The sequence below is a fragment of the Vicia villosa genome, linkage group LG7 (genome assembly GCF_029867415.1).
Source record: "Vicia villosa cultivar HV-30 ecotype Madison, WI linkage group LG7, Vvil1.0, whole genome shotgun sequence".
Taxonomy (NCBI): Eukaryota; Viridiplantae; Streptophyta; class Magnoliopsida; order Fabales; family Fabaceae; genus Vicia; species Vicia villosa.
Genome location: NC_081186.1, coordinates 23511991 through 23532876, shown reverse-complemented (window position 1 = coordinate 23532876; position 20886 = coordinate 23511991). Strand labels below are relative to the sequence as shown.

The window sequence follows — 20886 nt, the reverse complement described above, 5'->3', positions numbered from 1 at the left end:
GATTTGGTTGCAGCTTTGTCTGAAGACCTTTGACTTTCGTCTTCGAATGTCCTTTTATAAGAATCAAGCTCACCATATCCAGCGGGTCATAGCCTCTGATTCGGGGTATGATACTTTTAAGTTTAAAGACATATGGCTAAAGGAAAATAAATCCTCTTGCCCCTTGATAGGAACTGTACCTTTGAGTTTGAAGGAATCTGGCTAGAAGAAAATAAATCCTCTTTCCCCTTGATAGAAGTCTATTGTACTTTCGAGTTTGAAAAGCATCTGGCTAGAGGAAAATAAATCCTCTTGCCCCTTGATAGAAATTTAGGCTCTTGATAGTACCTAGAAATTATGCGCCATAAATCCCTAAGATCCTTGAAAAAGGTTAGTAAACATGTTATGTAAAAGCATAAGGTAGTATGGACCAGTAAGTCCTACAGACAAAACCTGCAAGGAAATCAAGTGGTTAGATAACAAACAAGTCACACAAGAGTCCTTAGGTTTAAAGGCTTGCATGAAGTCCATAGGTAAGTACCCTCCCCACTGAAGTTTAGTTGGTTCAACCTGTCCTAGATAAATATCGGGTTCTAGGGAATCTCATATCATGGATCTTTCTCGAAAGCATTATCTTAGTCAACACTCGAACGGTTGACCGAAAATATCTTGAAAGATTGATCTCAATGAGTGTAGCTTCGAGTATCAACCAGCTTCAGTCAGAAATCCAAAGCCAGCCATCTCGCTACTTCTTAATAGGCCAAGGTCAAGTTCAACTAGGGTTATAAGGGCAAATTAGTGCTTAATGACACTATACGGTAGCCTAATGTCTCCTCGATCGTGTTCAAGGGCCATTAGAACCAACCAAAGCGTTGCACTAACAGTGGCCACCAGATCAACCATATCGGGACGAGCCGTACAGTCTCCTTGGTCTATTGCCACATACCTAAGGTATCTCGAGATTCGGGTTAGAATCTTTCACATAGAAACAATCTTAAACATACCCTAAAAAATAAAGCACACAAAACAAACAATTAAAAACATTTATAATGAACTAAGCCATAAGGTAAACCCTCTTATAGACTCCCCAGCAGAGTCGCCAGTTCTGTAACTCGGTGGGAGAACTGACTTTAATTTTATTTCGCAAACAAATGTTGTGGTGAGCAAAGTCGCCACCGACTTTTATTTTGTCCAATTTTAGAAAATGTATAAAAGTACAGGAAAGACCTTTTAAGAAAAGAGTTTGAGTTCGGGGGGTAAGTTATGAAAAGGGAAGGTGTTAGCACCCTTTTCATCTGTAGTTATCTACGAGCTCTTAGTTTGCTTAGCTCGTTATGTTTTGTTTAAAAAGCTTGAAAAAGCATGGTGTGTGTGTGTGTTTGGAAAGAAGGTGCCAATAATAAGGCAAGACTTCGCAATGATCCTTGTATTAGTCCTCAAGGATGTATGCTAAGTATTTTGAAATTTTGCTTGAAAAAAGTAAGTGGTTAGAAAGGAAAGTTTATTTGTTGAGAGAGCAAACTAAGGGCTACTTACCCTATGTTGGTCTTTCCTATACTTCTCTACTTTATTTAAGGGATAGGACTAACCATACCAATTGTAGGTAGGTAGTCCCATCTATTGGACGTGTACGGGACATCGAAGGGTCATCGATGGTCGTCTAAGGAAACATGGTAGAGGTACCTTTAGCAAATTTGAAGGGACAATCATCTTTTCGTAGGCAACAGTTCGAGGGTCATCGAGGGACCATGATCTTTGATGATTTTTAATCGAGAGACGTTTGCTATTGGGTACCTCTATATTCGAGGGACACGACCATTACTCGTAAGACAACCATGAGGGGCGTACCCTAGAGGTGAGTGTGTAGCAATCACGTGTGTTGTTTCAGAATATTTTATCTTTTAGTTAGTGATATGCGATTGAGATTTATGTCTTTTCACTCCCTAAATTACTAGCACACACAGATAAATATTGCAGGAAAATAAAGAGCAGAAAAGTAAAGGGTCCTAGCTATTACATGGCTTCGGGGAAGGGGATTACAAGTTTAACCGAATGGAGATAAAACTTATTACAAACCCAAGATGAAAATTAAGGAAAAAAGTAAAGCAATTAAATATATAAGAATCGGTAACTTGCAAATGTCCACCATAGTCCTAAGGCTCAAGTGTAGTACCTCACAATAAACAAGGAAGTGTTAGTACGGAATAAAAAAAATGAATAAATACTATCGAAGAGAAATCTAACAATTAAATTATAAGAAGTGAAATTAAACATTTTTTTTTGTATTTTTATGAGAAATAAAAACCTAATTCTAAGACAGAAAAATATTTTCGGTGTTTTTATTTTATTTAAAAAGTCTAATTCTAAAATATAAATATTTTTATATTTTTAATGATGGAAATAAAATATAACTCTATAGTCTGATTCTAACATTTTTTTACTTTCCTTATTCCTCATTGAATTAAAATAGATGAACTAAATTGATTATATAACTTGAGAACTAAACTAATCCTACCTATCAAATTGAAATTGTTGGTAATGACTAAACTTAATGGAAAATAATTAAAAAAAATATCAAATAGGTGCTGCGCCCTACTTTGTGAATGACTAAAATTTGGTTTTCCTAATTCTTCTCATTCTCCAAATCAACATGGTCTCATTATAAAAAGAACTATACATATCTATCATATAAGAAAGATAGATGTTCTACCAATTACTTATCTGCCCTTTTCACAAATACTGATCATTAAGACTATCCACGTGTACACCCTCTCTTTTCTCAAATCTACTTTTGTTTTCTTTACTTTTGTTTACTTTGTCACACATTTATTTAAAAATCTATTTTCAACTTTTAATATTATTTTACATTTTCAAAACCTACAATGTCTTATCATGCTCAGATTTTTCCATATCATGCTCAGACTTTTTCATTTTCTCTGCAAACTCAGACCCTAAATCACTCTTCTTTTCTACCTCACACCCAAATACTCCCAACAATTTTCTTTTCTCCCTCACACACCATTTTTCTTTTTCTTTCAATACCCATTCGTCAGACCCTAAATCAGTATTTCTTTTCATCAATCTTTAGGTTTTGTTATACACTGCTCTAATTTTTTTATGCATCTGGTCCTTCAATTACTATGATAAATTTTTTGCTATCTCGATCCATTAACATGTGTTTACTGTAGATCTGTGGTGTTTCCGATAGTGTGCGATTTTGCGGTGGTAGATCTGCTTTAGCGGCAACGCGTTACCAGCAGCATTTGTGAGTTATACTTTCTAGAACACATCTCATGCTACCAGTAAAACAACAATTTAGTGATGGACCACATGAATGATCTTTGACTTTTCAAATTTAAACAAATAACCAACGAGACCATGACACATGGCAAAGAGATTAAAAAAAGACAACACAATATAGAAACAGAGAGAGCAAACAATCCACTCTCTCATGCTCTTCATCGCAATAACATATCCATACGTGAAATTTTCTTTTTATCAAACAAACACATTCTCCAATTTCCTTTTTGATTTCACCACAACATCAAACGGAATTAACATACAAACAACAAGCATCACATAAAAGAGGAAAAAAACTTTACCGATAGTAGATCGGAGTACGTACCAGATCCGAAATGGTGAGGATTTACGGTGTTTGTGCCATGGACGGATCTTGCTGTTCGTTCGATGGTCGGAAGCAGTGGTGGTGATTGCGTTTGGATCGGCGCGGATGCAGCGGCGTTTAGCGGGTGTGATGACGTTGCCGGTTACTACAGCTCCGACGGATGCAGCGGCGTGTCTTCCGTTTGCTTCGTCACTGCATCGTATTGTTGTGGCTGAGGCAAGGTTGTGTATGAAATTTTTTTGTCAACCGGTAAAAAAATTGAAGAACACAACAACAAATGATGAATAGAACAAACTACATAATATTCTTATCATTAATTTATTTGGAAGTTTATGAAATAGTTTAATGGCAGTGTCGGTCTTGTTAACGATTTGAGATTATGGATTTATGTTGTTGAATGTTGTAGGTTGGAAGAGAAATTAGAGATTGTGCGGTTAATGAGCTTTTGTGGAAAAAAAAAGGTTAATTTTATGTTACAGGTTGTTGTTTTAAAAAGGTGAAGAGTGGTTAGTTTGAAATTTGATGGAAAAAAATGGTGAATATGTTAGAATTGAGGCTTTGAAAATGGTCAAACAAAAGTAGCAAGAAGGATGAGGTTTTGTGTTAGAAGAGTGGTGAAATTGTGTGCGTGAAAGGGATGAAGGGATTGTGGGTCGAAAGAAAATATAAGAGAAAGGTTGAAAGTAGGTTAGGATTTGTGCCCTCAATGGTCTCTTTTTGTGACCTATTTATAATCAACAATTAGATTAATATTAATGGAAAGAAAATTAGTGGGATAAAATTTAATCAATTTAAAAATCAATAATATTAATCCACTTCTAAAAATGCTATTCTAAACATAGGAAAAGAAATAACTTTTTTTGGTATTTTGTGATTTGATTAACTAATAATAAAAGTGTATAAAATCAAGATTTTATTAAAAAAATATAATTTAAAAATAGCCTAAAATAGAAACGAAAATTCAATTTAAATAATAAAAAAAACAATTTTGTGATTTTTTAATATAATTTAAAATGGAAGTAAAATTAGTGATAGTAAAAAATAAATAATAAAAAAAAGTTTATATTGCATCAAGTGAGATTCGAACCCATGACTTTATGTTTGCAAGCCTTACTTCCTTACCAATTATGCTATATTATTTGTTTGAAATAAACAGCCAATTGAAAGTGTATGAAGCATCGTCCAGCATTTTCTATTTATTAAAATATAAGCAATTTAAGAGTAAACTACTATATTTTAAAATAGACTTTAAATCGAATATTTATAAAATTTAGGATGTCAATGTAAATGAGCCTGAGATTTTATAAAATTCAATTTTTTGAAATAGTTTTGAAATTTCGAAAAGTGTGGGCAAATTTCTGGGTATGACATTCAGCATGATGACCTCTGTTGATGGCGTGCTTCTTTGGTTAAGCTTATTTTTCCAACGCACTGCATGTGGCTTGCTTCTTCATTTGGCCTTGGGAGTTTATCCATTTAATGTTGCAACCATTTTACTTATGATGATGTTTCTAACGGCTCTCCCTTAGATTCTAACCTCTTTATATTTTACTTAATTTATATGCTGAGCTGTAGATTCTTCATTGGTCGTGACTTCTGTTGATGTTTGTATGTTATATGTCACTGTATCGTAGTCTTCAAAACTTGTAGCTTCAGAACTTCTGATCTTCATACTTGTGTGATCTTCTGATGCTTGCAAAGCTTCTTGCGGTTGATCTTTCTTGTTCATTTTTCTTACAGCTTCTGATGTACTTTCTTGGTTGAGACTATTGCATGTATGCCTTGATATTGCTTTTTCTTCTGAATGATCTTGTTCCTTATTATTGCTTCTCTTGCTTCTGATATGTGGTCTTTGGCTTTGCTTGATATGTTCTTAATCAGAACATCTGATGAATGATGTTTAGCTTTGTCAATCTTCTGGATGTTTCTAATGTGGTTGTTGTACTCTTATCCTGATGAATCCTGTATAAGGTTTATAACATAATATTTGCACACTAAATGAAACCATTAGTAATAAAATTGTTACTTACAAAATATATGTTCGTTATCATCAAAACCAGATTCTGAACATAGATTCTCAATCTTGTTCTAACACAGATGAATTCCAAGCTTGTACATTCTGACCAATGCTTTGAGCTCAAAAAGAGGAAACCCTAACTCAAGAAAACCTTCAATGTAAGGGTGATTCCACAAGATTAGACCTCAGATCCTTTCCCTTTAATCATGAATTCTCTTCAGTTGAAAACTCTTTCTTGCCATCCTTTAAATAGTATCAATGATATGGATGCATGCATTGCGTCATGACGAAAATGAAGCATGTTCATGAATTGTAAGCCAGATGAATAGGGTAGGACAAATTTGGGGTATGACATAGAGCAACTTGATGTTAAAACAACATTCTTACATGGAGATTTAGAGGAACAAATATGCATGGAGCAACCCGGAGGATTTTTAGAACCAGGAAAAGAACACCTTGTGTGTCGCTTGAAGAAAAGTCTATATGGGTTGAAGCAAGCTACAAGCAATGGTATAAGAAGTTTGAACTCTTCATAACAGAACATAAATTTGAAAATACATCTGTAGACCACTGTGTGTTTGTGAAGAAAAATGATAATGGTGAATCTATCATACTTTTGTTGTATGTTTATGATATGCTCATTTTTGGGAAAGACAAAACAAAGATATCTGCTCTGAAGAATGCATTGAGCAAATCTTTTGCCATGAAAGATTTAGGTGTGGTAAAGAAGATTCTTGGAATGAAGATCATTCGAGATCATCCTAAAAGAATGTTGTGCATGTCACAAGAAAATTATATCAAGAAAGTCCTTGAGAGGTTCAACATGCATAACGCTAAACATGTGTATGTACCACTACCTGGTCATCGGAAACTCAATAAGACACAATGTCCAAGCAATGAAGAAGAAAAAGAATAAATGAGCAGGGTACCCTATTCTTCAACTGTGGGTAGCCTTATGTATGCAATGGTTTGTATAAGACCATACATTACTTATGATGTAGGAGTTGTGAGTAGATTCCTGTCGAATCTAGGAAAGGAGCATTGGAATGTTGCGAAATGGATACTGAGGTATCTAAGAGGAACTGCCAAACAATGTTTGTGCTTTATTAGTGAGAAGCAATTACTCATTGGGTATGTAAATCCAGATATGGTAGGAGATGTAGATTCAAGAAAATCGACTTCTGGATATTTGATTACTTTTGCAGGGGGAGCTGTCTCATGGCAATCACGATTACAAAAGTGCATTGCTTTGAGTACCACAGAAGCTGAATACATTGTAATCACTGAAGGTTGTAAGGAAATACTGTGGATGGAGAATTTCATGCAAGAGTTAGGTCTGAATCAAGAAATTTATATTCTCTATTGCGACAACCAGAGCTCAATTCATCTCAGCAAGAACTCGACATACCATTCAAGGTCGAAACACATTGACGTAAGATAACACTGGATTCGTGATGTGTTGGAGAGTAATTTGTTGAAAGTAGAGAAAGTTCACATTAATGAGAATGTGGCACACATGATGACAAAACATCTACCAAAAGAGAAGATAGAATTTTGCAAACAAGTTGTTGGATTGGCAGCAACCTCAAACTAATCAAGGTCATTCCCCTATGGTTGGAGGGGGAGAAATGTGGGGTCCAACCATTTCCACCTGACCAACATACATTTGACAAAATGGAAGGTTGCATGTGATGACAAGTAGAAAGGTTTATGGTGTACACATGTTATGGTGCATGTCTTGCAAAGAACACTTGTTATGGTGCATGTTTTGCAAAGAACACTTGTTATGGTGCATGATTTGCTAAACACACTTGGTGTTTTGCATGGAAGGCAAAATACAAGTGTCTTAATGCATGTAAGGTACCTTTGGCTTGCTTCTTCTATAAATAGGACCATAAGCAAAGGATTCAAATCACAACAAAAAATAGAAGAACAAGAAGCAAGAGAGAAAGAGAGCCTTGCTCAAGAGCAAATTATTCTTTATAGAGAGTTTCTTTGTGAGAGTGTTTCTTGTAAATTGAGAGATACATTTTAGTGAGTTCCACCTAAGGGTGAATTTGTTGTATTCCCACTATCATTATAGTGGAAGTTTAAGAGGCCTAAGGGTCCCGTAGTTTTTCTTTTCTCATATTGAAAAGGTTTTCCACACTAAAATTTCCTTGTGTCTTTAAGCTTATATTTCACGTTTTCGCTAGTGCCTATTTTTGAGTTCACAAAGGAGGTAAATTATGGATGTTATTTCCCAAAATTTTCTTCCTAATGTTACAGGCAAAGCAAACGTTGAGGATGTAATACAAGTCACTCTTCCACTCAACTTTCAACTCTAAGAATCTTTCGCTAGATAAACTGAAAATAGGAACAATAGACTCATTCATCCATAATATTAATCAATCACCTGATTGACCTGTGGCTACCTTGCAAGACCAACCAACTTCTTGCGAGCTCTAGAAGCTGTTAATAATTGTTATGTCTATAATGTTAAGCTTACTTTCTTGAATGAAAAAGATCTCTGCATTACCTGATGAGATTTCCTTCTTATTCTCCTCTTTAGAATATTTCTGCCCCCTCTGATATTGATAGATCCAAAAATCATTTCATAAGTTTGATTATCCCCTTCGATCCCTCCTTTCTTTCTTTCTTTATCTATAGCCTCCATCTCATAAATCTATTTCTTGTAGTGTTTGAATTTGTCCTTTTTACCTATTTTCACTTTAGAAATAGATGTCCACAGTTTGTCACCAACATTCTAGTCCATGTTTTCATGTCAGACATCAGAATGAGACATCTCGTCCAACATAAGATTGTTCCTGGTAAAAAACGATCTTCTTCCTCTGGCACTTTGGCTGAATTAACGCACTTAGGTGTATTTTGGATGAAATTAGGTTTAGGTTTTCTTAGCACATCAAAATAAGATGGTTGAGAAAAGGATTCAATTTCATCTGAGTATGATGAAATTTTAGTCTACTTTCCCCTCATAGTATGTTTTGGGCATTGGTGAGATTTCACTTAGAGAATTTCTCTTTCTACCCCTATACCTTCTCAGGGCCTCTGGCGCAATTCCTTATTTGTCCCCATAATTCGTAAATACATCTCCGAACGCACCATATTACGTTTTTTAGAATTGTTTTTGGAGATGCATCTATGAATTCACTTTTTTTCAAAATCATGGGTATTTTAGATACGCATCTCCGAATAAACCTATTTTTTTAATTTTGGTCTTTTTAGAGATGCATCTCCGAATTATGGTATATATATTTTACCCGCGACAGAAACCCCTCATTCTTTCTCTTTTTAAACCTCAAACACCTAAAAAAAACCCACAATCTACAATTTCATACTTCATTTTCACCCATTTCCAGAAATATTTCTCCATTCATTGCAACATCATTCAACAAATTTCTACACATTGAGTAAGTTTTTGAAAAATTATTTTTCTATTTAAGTATATAAAGATGTTTATGATCATTTATAGTTAGTAGATATTGAATAATGTTGGTTGTTTGTAGTTTAAATTGTGTAAAAAAGGATTTTTAGGGTGACTGTGGTTGAAGCTCCAAAAACAGAGTTCGCATGTGTTTTTGGATGTACATCTCCGAAAATACCTCTGAGGGGTTTCGGAGATGCATCTCTAAAATAATGACTGAGTTTTTTTTTTTTGTTTTTTCAAACCTCACCTGTTCTTGTCTTTATTTTTTTTTCCAGGAAAAATGTCTGACAACCCAGAGAGAGTTAGACTCGACAGGCCAACCCAAACTGCTTCCGCTAGGTGTGAGAGAGCTGAGCAGGCTGCGAAGGCTCGCAAACGCCGCCGGGTATCGCGGGAGAAAGTGAAGGGACCATCGGCTTCTGCTTCTAGGAGTTGTCTATCCCGTGCGTCCTCATCCTAGGAGGCACTAGAGGAGGTACATGTTCCTGCACACGAGGAGGTTTGTGTTCTTGCACTTGAGGTGGTTCGTGTGTTGACACCTGTGCATGTTACCCCGACTTATCCAGGAGGGCCCTCTGACACCTCCCTCGATATTAAAAGTTTGAGTTAGACCTGCTAAAAATTTCAAAATCTAAACATGTCATGTGGCTTATCTTAGGCTTATTTTTAGGCTCAAGTCTTGCCGTTTTGAATGTATGATTAGTCTAATAGCCTACATAAAAACCTATTTATTTGAACATTTGTAAATTAGCAATTCAACTAATGTGTAAATAGACCAACACATTAAAAGATCAACGAGACTAAATACTTATTTGCATTGACTTATTCAAGTTTACCTAATAACATAAGTTTTATTATACCATTTATTTGAGAGAACTTATGAAAACAACTTATGATATTGTTCATAAGGCTTTTTCAACTAATTTTCTTAAGTTCTTCAAAATAACTAAACTTTATTTTTGTATTCTAATTCAAAATACAAATATGATATAATTATAATAATTTTACTCATATTTATTTAAATAAGTCGGTTTGATAGGGTTAAAAGGTTTATTTTATAGCATGTGGCGTAGCCTCTTTAACTAAATAGGCTTAGTCTATGTTTGGTTTCACGTTTGAGGCATCTAGAATTGATTATGGACGTCTAGAATTGATTTTGACGTGTTTGGTTGATCTCGAGCATAATTGATTATGCTTTCTAGAATTGATTCTACTTGAAGCTAGGATTTGTAGCTTTTGATCAAACGTGATTTTTACACTGAAATTTATTGTTCAACTCACTTTTGCAAAAATTTCTCCAAACATAAATCACTTTACCTTTAACTTACTTTTATCCATAATCAATTCACTCAAAATCAATTTTTTTTTTACTACAGAATCAAACACACACTTATTAAAAAGGTATAGGCTTTTTTGTAAGGTGTGGAGTACTTCTTGTACAGCCATTATTAATAATAATTGAGTATAAAAAAAAATTGAGCAGTATTCATAAAAGTAATAGTAGGAACTTTCTATATAAAAAAAACTCAAAAAGAGAGGAGCAAAGGAATATACGTTGTACAATGTAATTCTGTTTGCCCAATTAAACATGAAATAAATTGGATGGCTAAAACAATATTGATTGAATGTACTATTCATTTGTAAACAATGACCTGAGCCAGGTAAGAAAGAAGCAAAACCACCAACTAACATCGCAAGTTTTTTGTTGAAAACACAAAGCAATGTAAACTGGCTTCTTTTTTTGAGGAAACAATTTTATATGTACATAGGCTATTGTGATGAATGGGGAATGGTTATGAAAAATAAGCTGTCCTTTTATTTGGCTGATTAAGACTTGGCTTCTCCTTTAATAACCTACCTGAATCAAAATGAAAACAAAACAGAATTTAGAACATGCTATATCACAGCAAAAGAAGAAGAAAAAAGGCCATATTCTTAAATATATATGTTTGCTAAATTCCGAAAACTAGAAGTTTCAGATGATATACTCAATCTGTTTCTTATTATAATTTTTTTCAACAATGTCTATATAAGATGTCTGAACATTTGTGTATATTATGTAAACCTAGAAAATTGTTTGGGTTCCAAGTCTAAAACACAATAAATCCCATGCTACGACACTCACTCCAAAGTTCTAAGAAGAATACGAGGGAACGACCTTAAATGAACTCCATACGCAAGACAGAACCTGAGAGCTCAACAAATATCACCAGAACCTGGAAGTTGCAACCTCTTCCACAACATCTCAAGCACTTTTTTCATACGGTTATTTGCAACTTGAGTACCGCCAATCACACATTCCGAGTGATAAGGACTGCTGATACGCACCTCATTCATCACAACTATGACAGTCTTGTCCCAGCGGACTGGATGCGTTTTAGATAAAGCATCAAAGATGTTCTGTGCTACACTTGTAACACCAACCCCAATCCTCTCAGCATCTGCTTCTGCTTGTCTAATGGCAACTTTTTCCCTTGCTTGGAGAACATTGAGATCAAGGTAGCACTTATATGGATAAAGTGGGTCTTTATATTGACCTAATAAGGTGAAGTCTTCTATGTAATCAGCTTTCAAAATCCTAATTTTTCCAAGAGGGACATCTTTGGAACTTTCCATGAGTGCGAGGATGTTGGAGGGACGATCAAACGTAACAACTTGGCCTTCAAACTCTTCACCAAATACTGTCCTGATCGACAGCAAACACCCCACCGCAAACTCTTCTTCATTGTTGTTCATGGTGGTGCTGCTTTCACCTTCCACGGTCATCGGAAATTCTTCTACATTGTTGTTTCTGGTGGTGCTACTCCCACCCTCCCTCGCCATCGCAAGCTCTTCTGGGTTATTGTTGCTAGTGGTGGTGCTGCCACCCTCCCTCACCATCGCAAACTCTTCTGGGTTATTGTTGCTAGTGGTGGTGCTGCCACCCTCCCTCACCATCGCAAACTCTTCTGGGTTATTGTTGCTAGTGGAAGTGCTGCCACCCTCCCTCGTCATGGCAATCTCTTTTGCATTGTTGGTGCTGCTGCCACCCTTCATCGTCATTGCAAACACTTCCCCTTTGTTGGTGCTACTCCCACCCTCCCTCATCACCGCAAACTCTTCTGGGTTATTGTTGTTGCCACCACCCTCCCTTATTATCCCAATATTTTTTTTGACTGACTGCTCCTAAGTTATGAATGCAGTCATCATAGTTAAAGTGTAAGCAGCTATATGAACTTCCTTTTTTTGTAAAATTGCTGAATAACATAATCAACTCTTAAAAAATATTTTTATGATATCCACATTATACATTGATTTCAACTTGAGATCATCATGGTTAAACTGAACTCGAGTCGACTATCTTATGAATTATAAGAGCTTCAGGCTTTCTATTTTAATTAATGAGTTCATGAGAGAACCAATAAGGTTTTTCCTATGTTTAGGGAATGAGGTAGTAATCAGTATCTTAACACTGCTTTTTATTATTGGTCTTACCCTGTTCTTAGATAGCTTGAACACACGCAGGTAATAATAAAATGAAAGATGTAGAAGATATACCTGATCCAAGTCATTAAAGTAAGCATGCTTTAGAGCAGCTTCCGCTGAAATCCTCTTGTTTGGGTCCAGGCAAAGCATCCTCTGCAATACATAAGAAACCGACATGTCTAATTCACCTTCCATGATAATATATAAGCAATATCAACTTAGGGTTGTAAATGCATTCATATTCAATTATTGCAGCACCCTCAAAGCATTATGTGGCAAATGCAGTGTAGTAAACCTAAGGATCTTCAAACCAAAATTAGGGAGAAAATGAGACTCACCGTTAGCAGATTAAGACCAGTTGGATCAAGATCATGAAAAATTGTTGAAAGGTCCTACACAATTGAATAAAGGCACACATAACAAAGATTCTATAACTGGACATTTAGTGAAAACTAACTCATATATTTGAGAGTGAGAATTTTGGTACCATTGGGTCAGATTTGGTATAGGCTTGAAGGTTGGTACATAATTTAGTGACCCCTGGCCACGTTTCCTCTGTTGGTGTACCAAACATTCTTCATATATATAGAAAAAGCTTATGTTAGTACTCTAAAAATTGTGAAATCCAAAAAGTGAAATAAACTAATTTGTGTCTAAAATTACCTGAAAATCAGCTGTAGCTCACCAGTGCAATTAAAAACATTGTGTATTGGCTGTCCAAGTACCATCTCACCAAATATACAGCCCACAGCCCAAATATCCATTGGAGTTGAGTATTGACCGTTAAGAAACAGAACTTCAGGTGCCCTATACCACCGAGTTGCTATCTGTCGCAATTGTAACACAAAAACTTGAATCACAGCAACCAGATATCATATAAATATTGTAAGATTTCAATTTTGCGTGTCAAAATGATGAATATTCAACATTACCTTATCAGTATAGAACTTTTCTGGATCTCCCAACTCTCTAGCCCAACCAAAATCAGCAAGTTTGATTATCTTTTTAGAATGATCGATTAGAAGATTACGCGGTTTCAAGTCTCTGTGCATAATCTGATGAGAATGACAGTACTCCACAGCAGATAATATTTGATACAGAAAACTCTGCAACAACAACACCAATTTTTTTAATTGAGTATTCAACAAAGTATATAATTGGGAGAACAAAAATCCTTACTTACCTTTCTTGTGAAGGGATTATTAATAGCTGAACCGTAGCGATCTTTCTCTTTAATGTACTTGTCAAGATCGCAATCAAGACACTCGAAAACAAGGCTCACCACATTTGTATCCTTATTGTTCGTTACATTCAATAACCTACACATTGAATTAAAGAAATTGAGCTAAAAAAAACTATAAATATTATGAAAAGAACTGGCAATTGTTAACCTAAATTAAATTACCTAACAATGTTTGGATGATTCAATTCTTTTAGAAAGGAGACCTCTCTGATGATGAAACCAGGAACAGCATCGGAAGTGTTGGCAATCGAGATTTGTTTAACGGCCACAATGCTGTTATCATTGACGATACGGAATTGAGAAACCCTACCGTAACTTCCTTCACCGAGAATTTTAAGAAACTCCATATTATCATAATCAAACGGTTGGATTTCATGTATGAAGTTGCTGTAAGTGAAAGATTTCTCGAGCCTTTGATGCCTTCGATTACGACCACAGATTTTGCATAGTAAGATGCGTCCCAACCTGGTGATTCAATGAAATTCAATAAAATTAAGCACAATCAGTGAATGATGATGAACACAGTGTGATGATTGGAGAAGAGCTTACACGGAATTGAAGGATTCGCGTTCTTCTGCGTCTGTCAGCATTTTGAAATGAAAGCAGAGAAGAAGAAGAACAAGAAGAAGAAAGAAAGTGAATTTGAGAAAGAGAGGGTTGGAATAAAGAAGTGAAAGACTCTTGGATTTATGCTTTGATCTGTGTTTGGCGCCAAAATGCGACTAACAAATTCAGTTATGACACGTGGTATTGCAACAACGAACCGAATGCTAATGTATAAATGTTGACGTTTTAAACAAATACTATTATGGCATTTATTGAAAAACTTCAGAAAATTTTACTTTGTAGAAGAAAATTTTGAAATAAAAATTGTTGAGATTTCATAATAGTTATATAAAATTCAAATAATTTTTGTGATATCTAATTAGTATAACATTACCAAAAACTAAGTCTTATTCCAATAGTTTAATTTCCTTTTATTTCTCTATCATTTTGTGTTACGAATCCGAGATATTTAAATTGTGTGATTTGAAGCATAATATGGTCTCCAACTTTCACCTCTAGGCTAGAAACACTTTGGGTCTGATTAAGAGACCCTCGGAGCCAAATTAGTTAGTTGTAAGTGGGTCTTCAAGGTGAAAGAAGGAATCAAAAGAGTGATGTCGAAGAGATGCAAGGCAAGATTGGTCGCTAGGTGGTTCGCTAAGTAAGAAGGAGTCGACTTCAATGATGTATTCTCTCATATTCGGAAGCACATGTCCATTCAAATAATGGTTGCTATGGTGGAAAAGTTTGACCTAGAACTAGAACAAATGGATATGAAGATTGTTTTCTTGTATGGTGATCTAGATAAAACGATCCTCATGAAGCAACCTGAAGAGTAGAAGAAAAGGGCAAGGAGGATAATTTGTGCAAGCTCAATAGGTCTTTATATGGCCTAAAACAATCTCCTCGACAATGTAATAGGAGATTCGACAAGTTCATGCCACACATAGGTTTCACTAGAAGTCATTTCCACCATTGTGTTTACTTCAAGAGAAGTCAATGAAGTTCACTTGTGATTTTGTTGCTTTATACGGATGATATCCTTATAGTCAACAATAGTGTCAAAGAAGTATTGAGGGTAAAGACAAAACTCAAACAGGAGTTCGAGATGAAAGATGTTGAAAATGCCACTAGAATCCTTGGGATTGACATCAGAGAGGTAGAAAGTAGATGAAATTGTGCTTATATCTAGAAACATACCTACAGAAGATTCTCGACAAGTTTGGTATGTCGATTTCCAAGCCTGTTGTGACTCTTCCAAATCCTCAATACAAGCTAAGTATAACTCAGTGTCCAAGTAATGAGGTCGAAAGAGCATATATGAATAACATACAAGATGCTAACATAGTACGTTCTTTGATGTACCCTATGGGTTACACTAGGCCATACATAGCATATGCAGTGAGTCTTGTAAGTAGGTATATGGTCAATCCTGAAAAAGCGCACTGACAAGCATTGAAGTGGATTCTAAGATACATAAATGGCTCTCTGAACAGAGACATGATTTATGGTGGTGCATGTGGTGATGATAGCAAAGTAGAAATCGAAGGATCTGTTGAATCTGATACAAGTTGTATGGATTCCAGAAAATATATTTTTGAATATGTTTTCACTATGTTTAGCACAACAATCAGTTGGAAAGTAATACTTTAGAAGGTTGTTGCCTTATCAACCACTGAAGCAGAATATAATTCCCTCACTAAAGTTGTGAAAGAAACATTGTTGCTTGAAGGTTTTACTAAAGAGTTGAAGCTTCAAGGTCGAGCAATCACTGTTAAATGTGATAATCAAATTGCAATACACATGTCGAAGAATTCAGCCTATCATGAGCGAACCAAGCACATCGATGTGAGGTTGTATTTTGTCTAAGAGATAATCGAGCATGGAGAAGTCCAAGTGCTAAAGGTTTCAACATAAGACAATGCTACTGTTATGATCACCAAGAAATTCCAGATTGCAAGTTTTTCCACTATATGCAGTTGATAAAGCTACATGAAGAAAGCTAGGTTGTTCCTTTGATGTTGTAGATTTTGTTCCAAGGTGGATATTTGTGGTAATTGGATCGAACTTTAGCCTCGACAAGGGTTGGTTCGGCAGAAGTCAAAGTCTTACATACTGGAGTCGAAGTCCGTTCAAGCATGCAGTTGTCGAAGCATGCTTTGTTGTTAGCATGTCGAATTAGGCCAGTCTGTTAGCAAAAACTCTTATTTAGCCAACCTATCCACCATTTGATAAATGAATGGAAGAGGGAAATGATCTTTCCTTTGGCCTTATTTACCTTCCTCACATCCATGCAGATTCTTCAACCAGTGGCAACTCTTGCAAGGATCAATTCATTCTTCTCATTTTCAATTATTATGATGCCACTCTTCTTAGAAACATATTGAATGGGATTCACCCACACACCATCAGAAATAGGATAGATGATCGGTCACCATTTCTAGTAAGTTTCCGCACCTTTTTCCGACCAAAATCCGTAATCTTGGTAATACTAAGTGGCATTGGCATATGTTTTTAAAGTAAGTTTCTTGTTTTTCGGTTGTGTGACTTTGTTGCATCTTAGTGCGTTTTGAGTATTATAAAAGTGTCGTTTTATGCGCTGGTTGTTAGTTTGTTGTTGACCAGGTTGATACACGGGAAAGATAGGAACGTATGGCGCGCACGAGTCGAAAGAAAAGAAGCAAAAAAAGCCAAGTCTGAGGCTAACACGGGCACCCGTGTGCATGCACACGGTCCGTGTCAAAAAGTGGCCAGAAAAGCAAGTTTGAAGCAAAAAACAGAGGTTTCACACGGGCACCCGTGTGCAGACACACGGTCCGTGTGGAAATATGCAGGGAACATGTGTTTTTGGCCCAGGAGAAGAGGAACAACACGGGCGCCCGTGTGCAGCAACACGGCCCGTGTTGTTGAGGCGTGCTGATTTTATTTTCATTATTTTTCTCACCTGAAGGGGACCAGTAAGGGCATTTTTGGTACTTCAGTTTCAACCTGAATGGAAGTGAGTTATAAGAACAACCTTAGGGCAAAGAGAAGGACACTTTTGGATAGATCGTAATAGAGAATTGCAGAGAAGAAAAGAGACAGAAGCAAGGTTTTGGAAGGCGAAGAGATTCAACGGTGGACACCATTGAAGATCCTAGTTCTCCCAATTAATTGTAATGTCTAAACTTTTTCACTTGTGTTTCTTGAATACTATGATAGGCTAAACCCCTCAATGCTAGGGGGTGTCCCTGATTCGATCTGTGATAACTCTGGATTTGGTATTTTGTTAATTTAACATTCGTGTTATTCAATTCAATTGTATAATGTTTATAATGCTTTCTTTATCGGACCAATAAGGACTGTTCTGTGGTTAACAATTCGTAGGACTACAATTGTTAGGATTTGTATACAATTGAACCTTATAATTATCACCTAGGACTAGGGATATAATCAGGTTGTTCAGAAATTCTTGATAAATTAACGATTTGGTTTTGTCTTATTTCTCTAAGGACTTAAGTAATCGGATTTTAAGCCAAATAAGATTTTCACTAAGGACTTAGGATAATCATACTTGAGAATGAAAATTGAACCATATGAACGGATTAAAGGAATCTTCATCCAGAGGAATTAGAGAGAGAATCACACACCCTACCTTAGCATTATTTTCTCATAATCAAAGTTCAGTTTTAATTTCCAATATTTCTTAGCATTTTAATCGCTTTTACTTATCATTTGAAACAACACCCTTATGATCTTTTGTTTGATTGACTGAGTGCAACCACTTGTATTTTCTACGCAATCCTCGTGATCGATACTTGGGGTAAAACCCATTATTACTACATCGGTGAAAATAGTACACTTGCTATGGAGATTGGGAAATATCTGTTGGGTAAAACCCATTATTTTAGGCAATATCTGTTGGGTTCTAAAGTCATTGTTTATACTGACCATGCTGCCTTGAAGTATCTTTTTGCTAAACAGGACTCTAAACCAAGGTTGCTAAGATGGATCTTGCTCCTTCAGGAGTTTGATGTGGAGATTCGTGACAAGAAAGGTTCTGAAAGCACTGTGGCTGACCACTTGTCTCGAATGTCACCTATTGCAGAAACAGAAGATACGCACCCGATAAAGGACGAGTTCGCGGATGAACATATCCTCGCTGTTATCGGTGTGCCTTGGTTCGCCGATTATGCGAACTATTTGGTAGGTGGTATTGTACCTGAAGATTTTGACTCTAACCGAAAGAAAAAGTTTTTACATGATTGCAGGTTCTACTTGTGGGATGGTCCATTCCTATACAAGAAGGGACTCGGTGGCTTGATCAAAAGATGTGTACCCGAGGAGGAACAAAGGGATGTGCTAAAAGCATGCCATGATTCCGAATATGGAGGACATTTCAGTGGTGATAGAACGGCTGCAAAGGTCCTCCAATCTGGGTTGTATTGGCCTACTCTATTCAAAGACGCCCAAAGCATTGTGAAAGAATGTGATAGGTGTCAAAGAACAGGGAATATTTCCAAAAGAAACCAGATGCCGCAGAAGGGTATACTTGAAGTGGAATTGTTGGATGTGTGGGGAATCGATTTCATGGGACCTTTTCCACCATCTTTTGGAAAGAACTACATCCTCGTAGTCGTTGATTATGTCTCCAAGTGGGTTGAAGCAGTCGCTCTACCCACAAATGATGCGAAGGTGGTAGTAAACTTTCTCAAAACCAATATTTTCTCTAGATTTGGGGTTCCCAGAGCACTCATAAGTGATGAAGGCACCCACTTCTTAAACAAGTTAATGGAGAATCTGTTGAAAAAGTACAATGTGAAACATAAGATTGCCACTGCTTACCATCCACAAACCAGTGGTCAGGTGGAGGTTTCGAACAGGCAAATCAAGCAGATTCTCGAAAAGACTGTTAGTTCTTCGAGAAAAGATTGGTCTATGAAACTTGAAGATGCACTATGGGCGTACAGAACAGCATTCAAGACCCCCATTGGTATGTCCCCGTATCAACTAGTTTATGGTAAGGCGTGCCATCTCCCTCTTGAACTTGAGCACAAAGAATTTTGGGCTACCAAATACTTGAACTATGATCTGGCAAAAGCAGGTGAATTACGGATTCTTCAACTCCATGAGCTAGAAGAATTCCGTGATCAAGCCTATGAGAATGCTAAGGTCTATAAAGAGCAGACCCGGAAATGGCATGATCAAAGGATAAAACAGAAAGTGTTCTGGGAGGGCTAGTTAGTGCTTCTATTCAACTCCAGGCTTAAACTTTTTCCTGGGAAATTAAAATCTCGGTGGTCTGGTCCGTTTGTGGTACAAACGGTATTCCCTCATGGTGCGGTGGAAATTAAAAATCCAAACAATGGAGATGTTTTCAAGGTGAATGGACAACGGCTGAAGCCCTACTACACTGGAGTAGGAGCGGGAGTGATCGATCATTTGCGTTTCACCGGATGAGGTGTAGACCGTCGAGCCATGCGACGTTAAACGAAGCGCTCCGTGGGAGGCAACCCACGCTTGTTTTCTTTAACATATTTTTTTCTTTCTTTGTTCTATTTTGTTTTATGGTAGGTGGTAAAGTTTGGACTGGTAGACGCAACTCGAGTAAAAAGCACGATGATTGTTCCATTTTGATGCATAGAAGAACATCAACACGGGCTCCCGTGTGCAGAAACACGGCCCGTGTTGAGTCAGAGCGCAGAAAAAATAAAAAAGTGAAAAAGTAAAGCTACAGCATCAGCAACACGAGCGCCCGTGTGCAGCAACACGGCCCATGTTGCCCCCCAGTATCACCCTTTTCAAAATACCACACAATCCACACGGCCGCCCGTGTGTAGGAACACGGACCGTGTGGGCTATGCGGGGGCAGAAATTTCAAATTTTTTTGGGCCACCCATGTGGGCCCCATCTGCATTATAACCTTCTTCCTCTTCATTCCATTCATTCTCCCACTTCTTACTCTCTTCCTCCATTAAAACCTAGCCTCCACCTTCACAAACCTCACTCTACCACCATCAACCACCCACTTAAACACTATAGTGCCTTCACAAAAGTTGCTCTACTCTCCATCCTCTACACTTCTATCGGTTTAGATTTTTATTTTGTGCATTTTTATTTTTTCGAATTTTTCCTTGTGTGTTGTTTGTCTCCTGTTTCAATTTTCTTGCAGAGCCCTTATCATGCCTCCCTGAAAGACAACCCAGCGCCGCAACGTCAGGGATGATTTCGCCGAATCCTCCCAACCAAGGCAGCGGGTCCGTCGCGCCCCTAGTCGCGCAACCGGTCGTAGTGGGAACCAAGAAGAGAATGCCCATGGCATTACATTTGCCCTTCCTGAACACAAAGCAAGGTATGATGTTTTAGTTCAGCGTAAATTACTCCCGACTAGATATATCTGTGATGACACACTTGTCAAGTTAGGCCTTAAAGATGAAGTCTACCGTATGTTTCACAACATAGGGATGTTACCCTTTATGCTATTTGAGGCACCGACTTATGAAGGCCTAACTCTTGAATTCTTGAGCACTGTAGAATTTAAATTGAGACACAAATGGAATGGTTCCGAATTTGAGTATTTTGGTGATCTGGAATTTTATATGTTT

General features: G+C 36.8%; 2 protein-coding genes across 2 annotated transcripts; both read right to left on the bottom strand.

Annotated features, from left to right (window-relative positions):
• Positions 1-10633: 10633 nt before the first annotated feature.
• Positions 10634-14397, bottom strand: LOC131617033 (cell division control protein 2 homolog). Its single transcript, XM_058888421.1, has 9 exons — positions 14306-14397; positions 13919-14221; positions 13697-13832; positions 13446-13619; positions 13177-13340; positions 13001-13088; positions 12852-12905; positions 12586-12666; positions 10634-10906 (listed from the first exon to the last, which is right to left on the bottom strand). Exons 1-9 carry the CDS (start codon positions 14344-14346, stop codon positions 10895-10897), a joined length of 1053 nt encoding a protein of 350 aa, XP_058744404.1. The 5' UTR covers positions 14347-14397; the 3' UTR covers positions 10634-10894.
• LOC131617034 (uncharacterized) lies at positions 11155-11947 on the bottom strand. Its single transcript, XM_058888422.1, has one exon. It carries the CDS (start codon positions 11926-11928, stop codon positions 11245-11247), a length of 684 nt encoding a protein of 227 aa, XP_058744405.1. The 5' UTR covers positions 11929-11947; the 3' UTR covers positions 11155-11244.
• Positions 14398-20886: the final 6489 nt, after the last annotated feature.

Coding starts and splice junctions, on each gene's coding strand:
- LOC131617034 (XM_058888422.1), bottom strand. CDS start 11,928: ATGGTGAGGGAGGGTGGCAGCACCACCACTAGCAACAATAACCCAGAA.
- LOC131617033 (XM_058888421.1), bottom strand. CDS start 14,346: ATGCTGACAGACGCAGAAGAACGCGAATCCTTCAATTCCGT. Junction 13,833..13,918: donor AATCATCCAAACATTGTTAG/GTAATTTAATTT, acceptor TTCAATGTGTAG/GTTATTGAATGTAACGAACA. Junction 13,620..13,696: donor ATAATCCCTTCACAAGAAAG/GTAAGTAAGGAT, acceptor TTGTTGTTGCAG/AGTTTTCTGTATCAAATATT.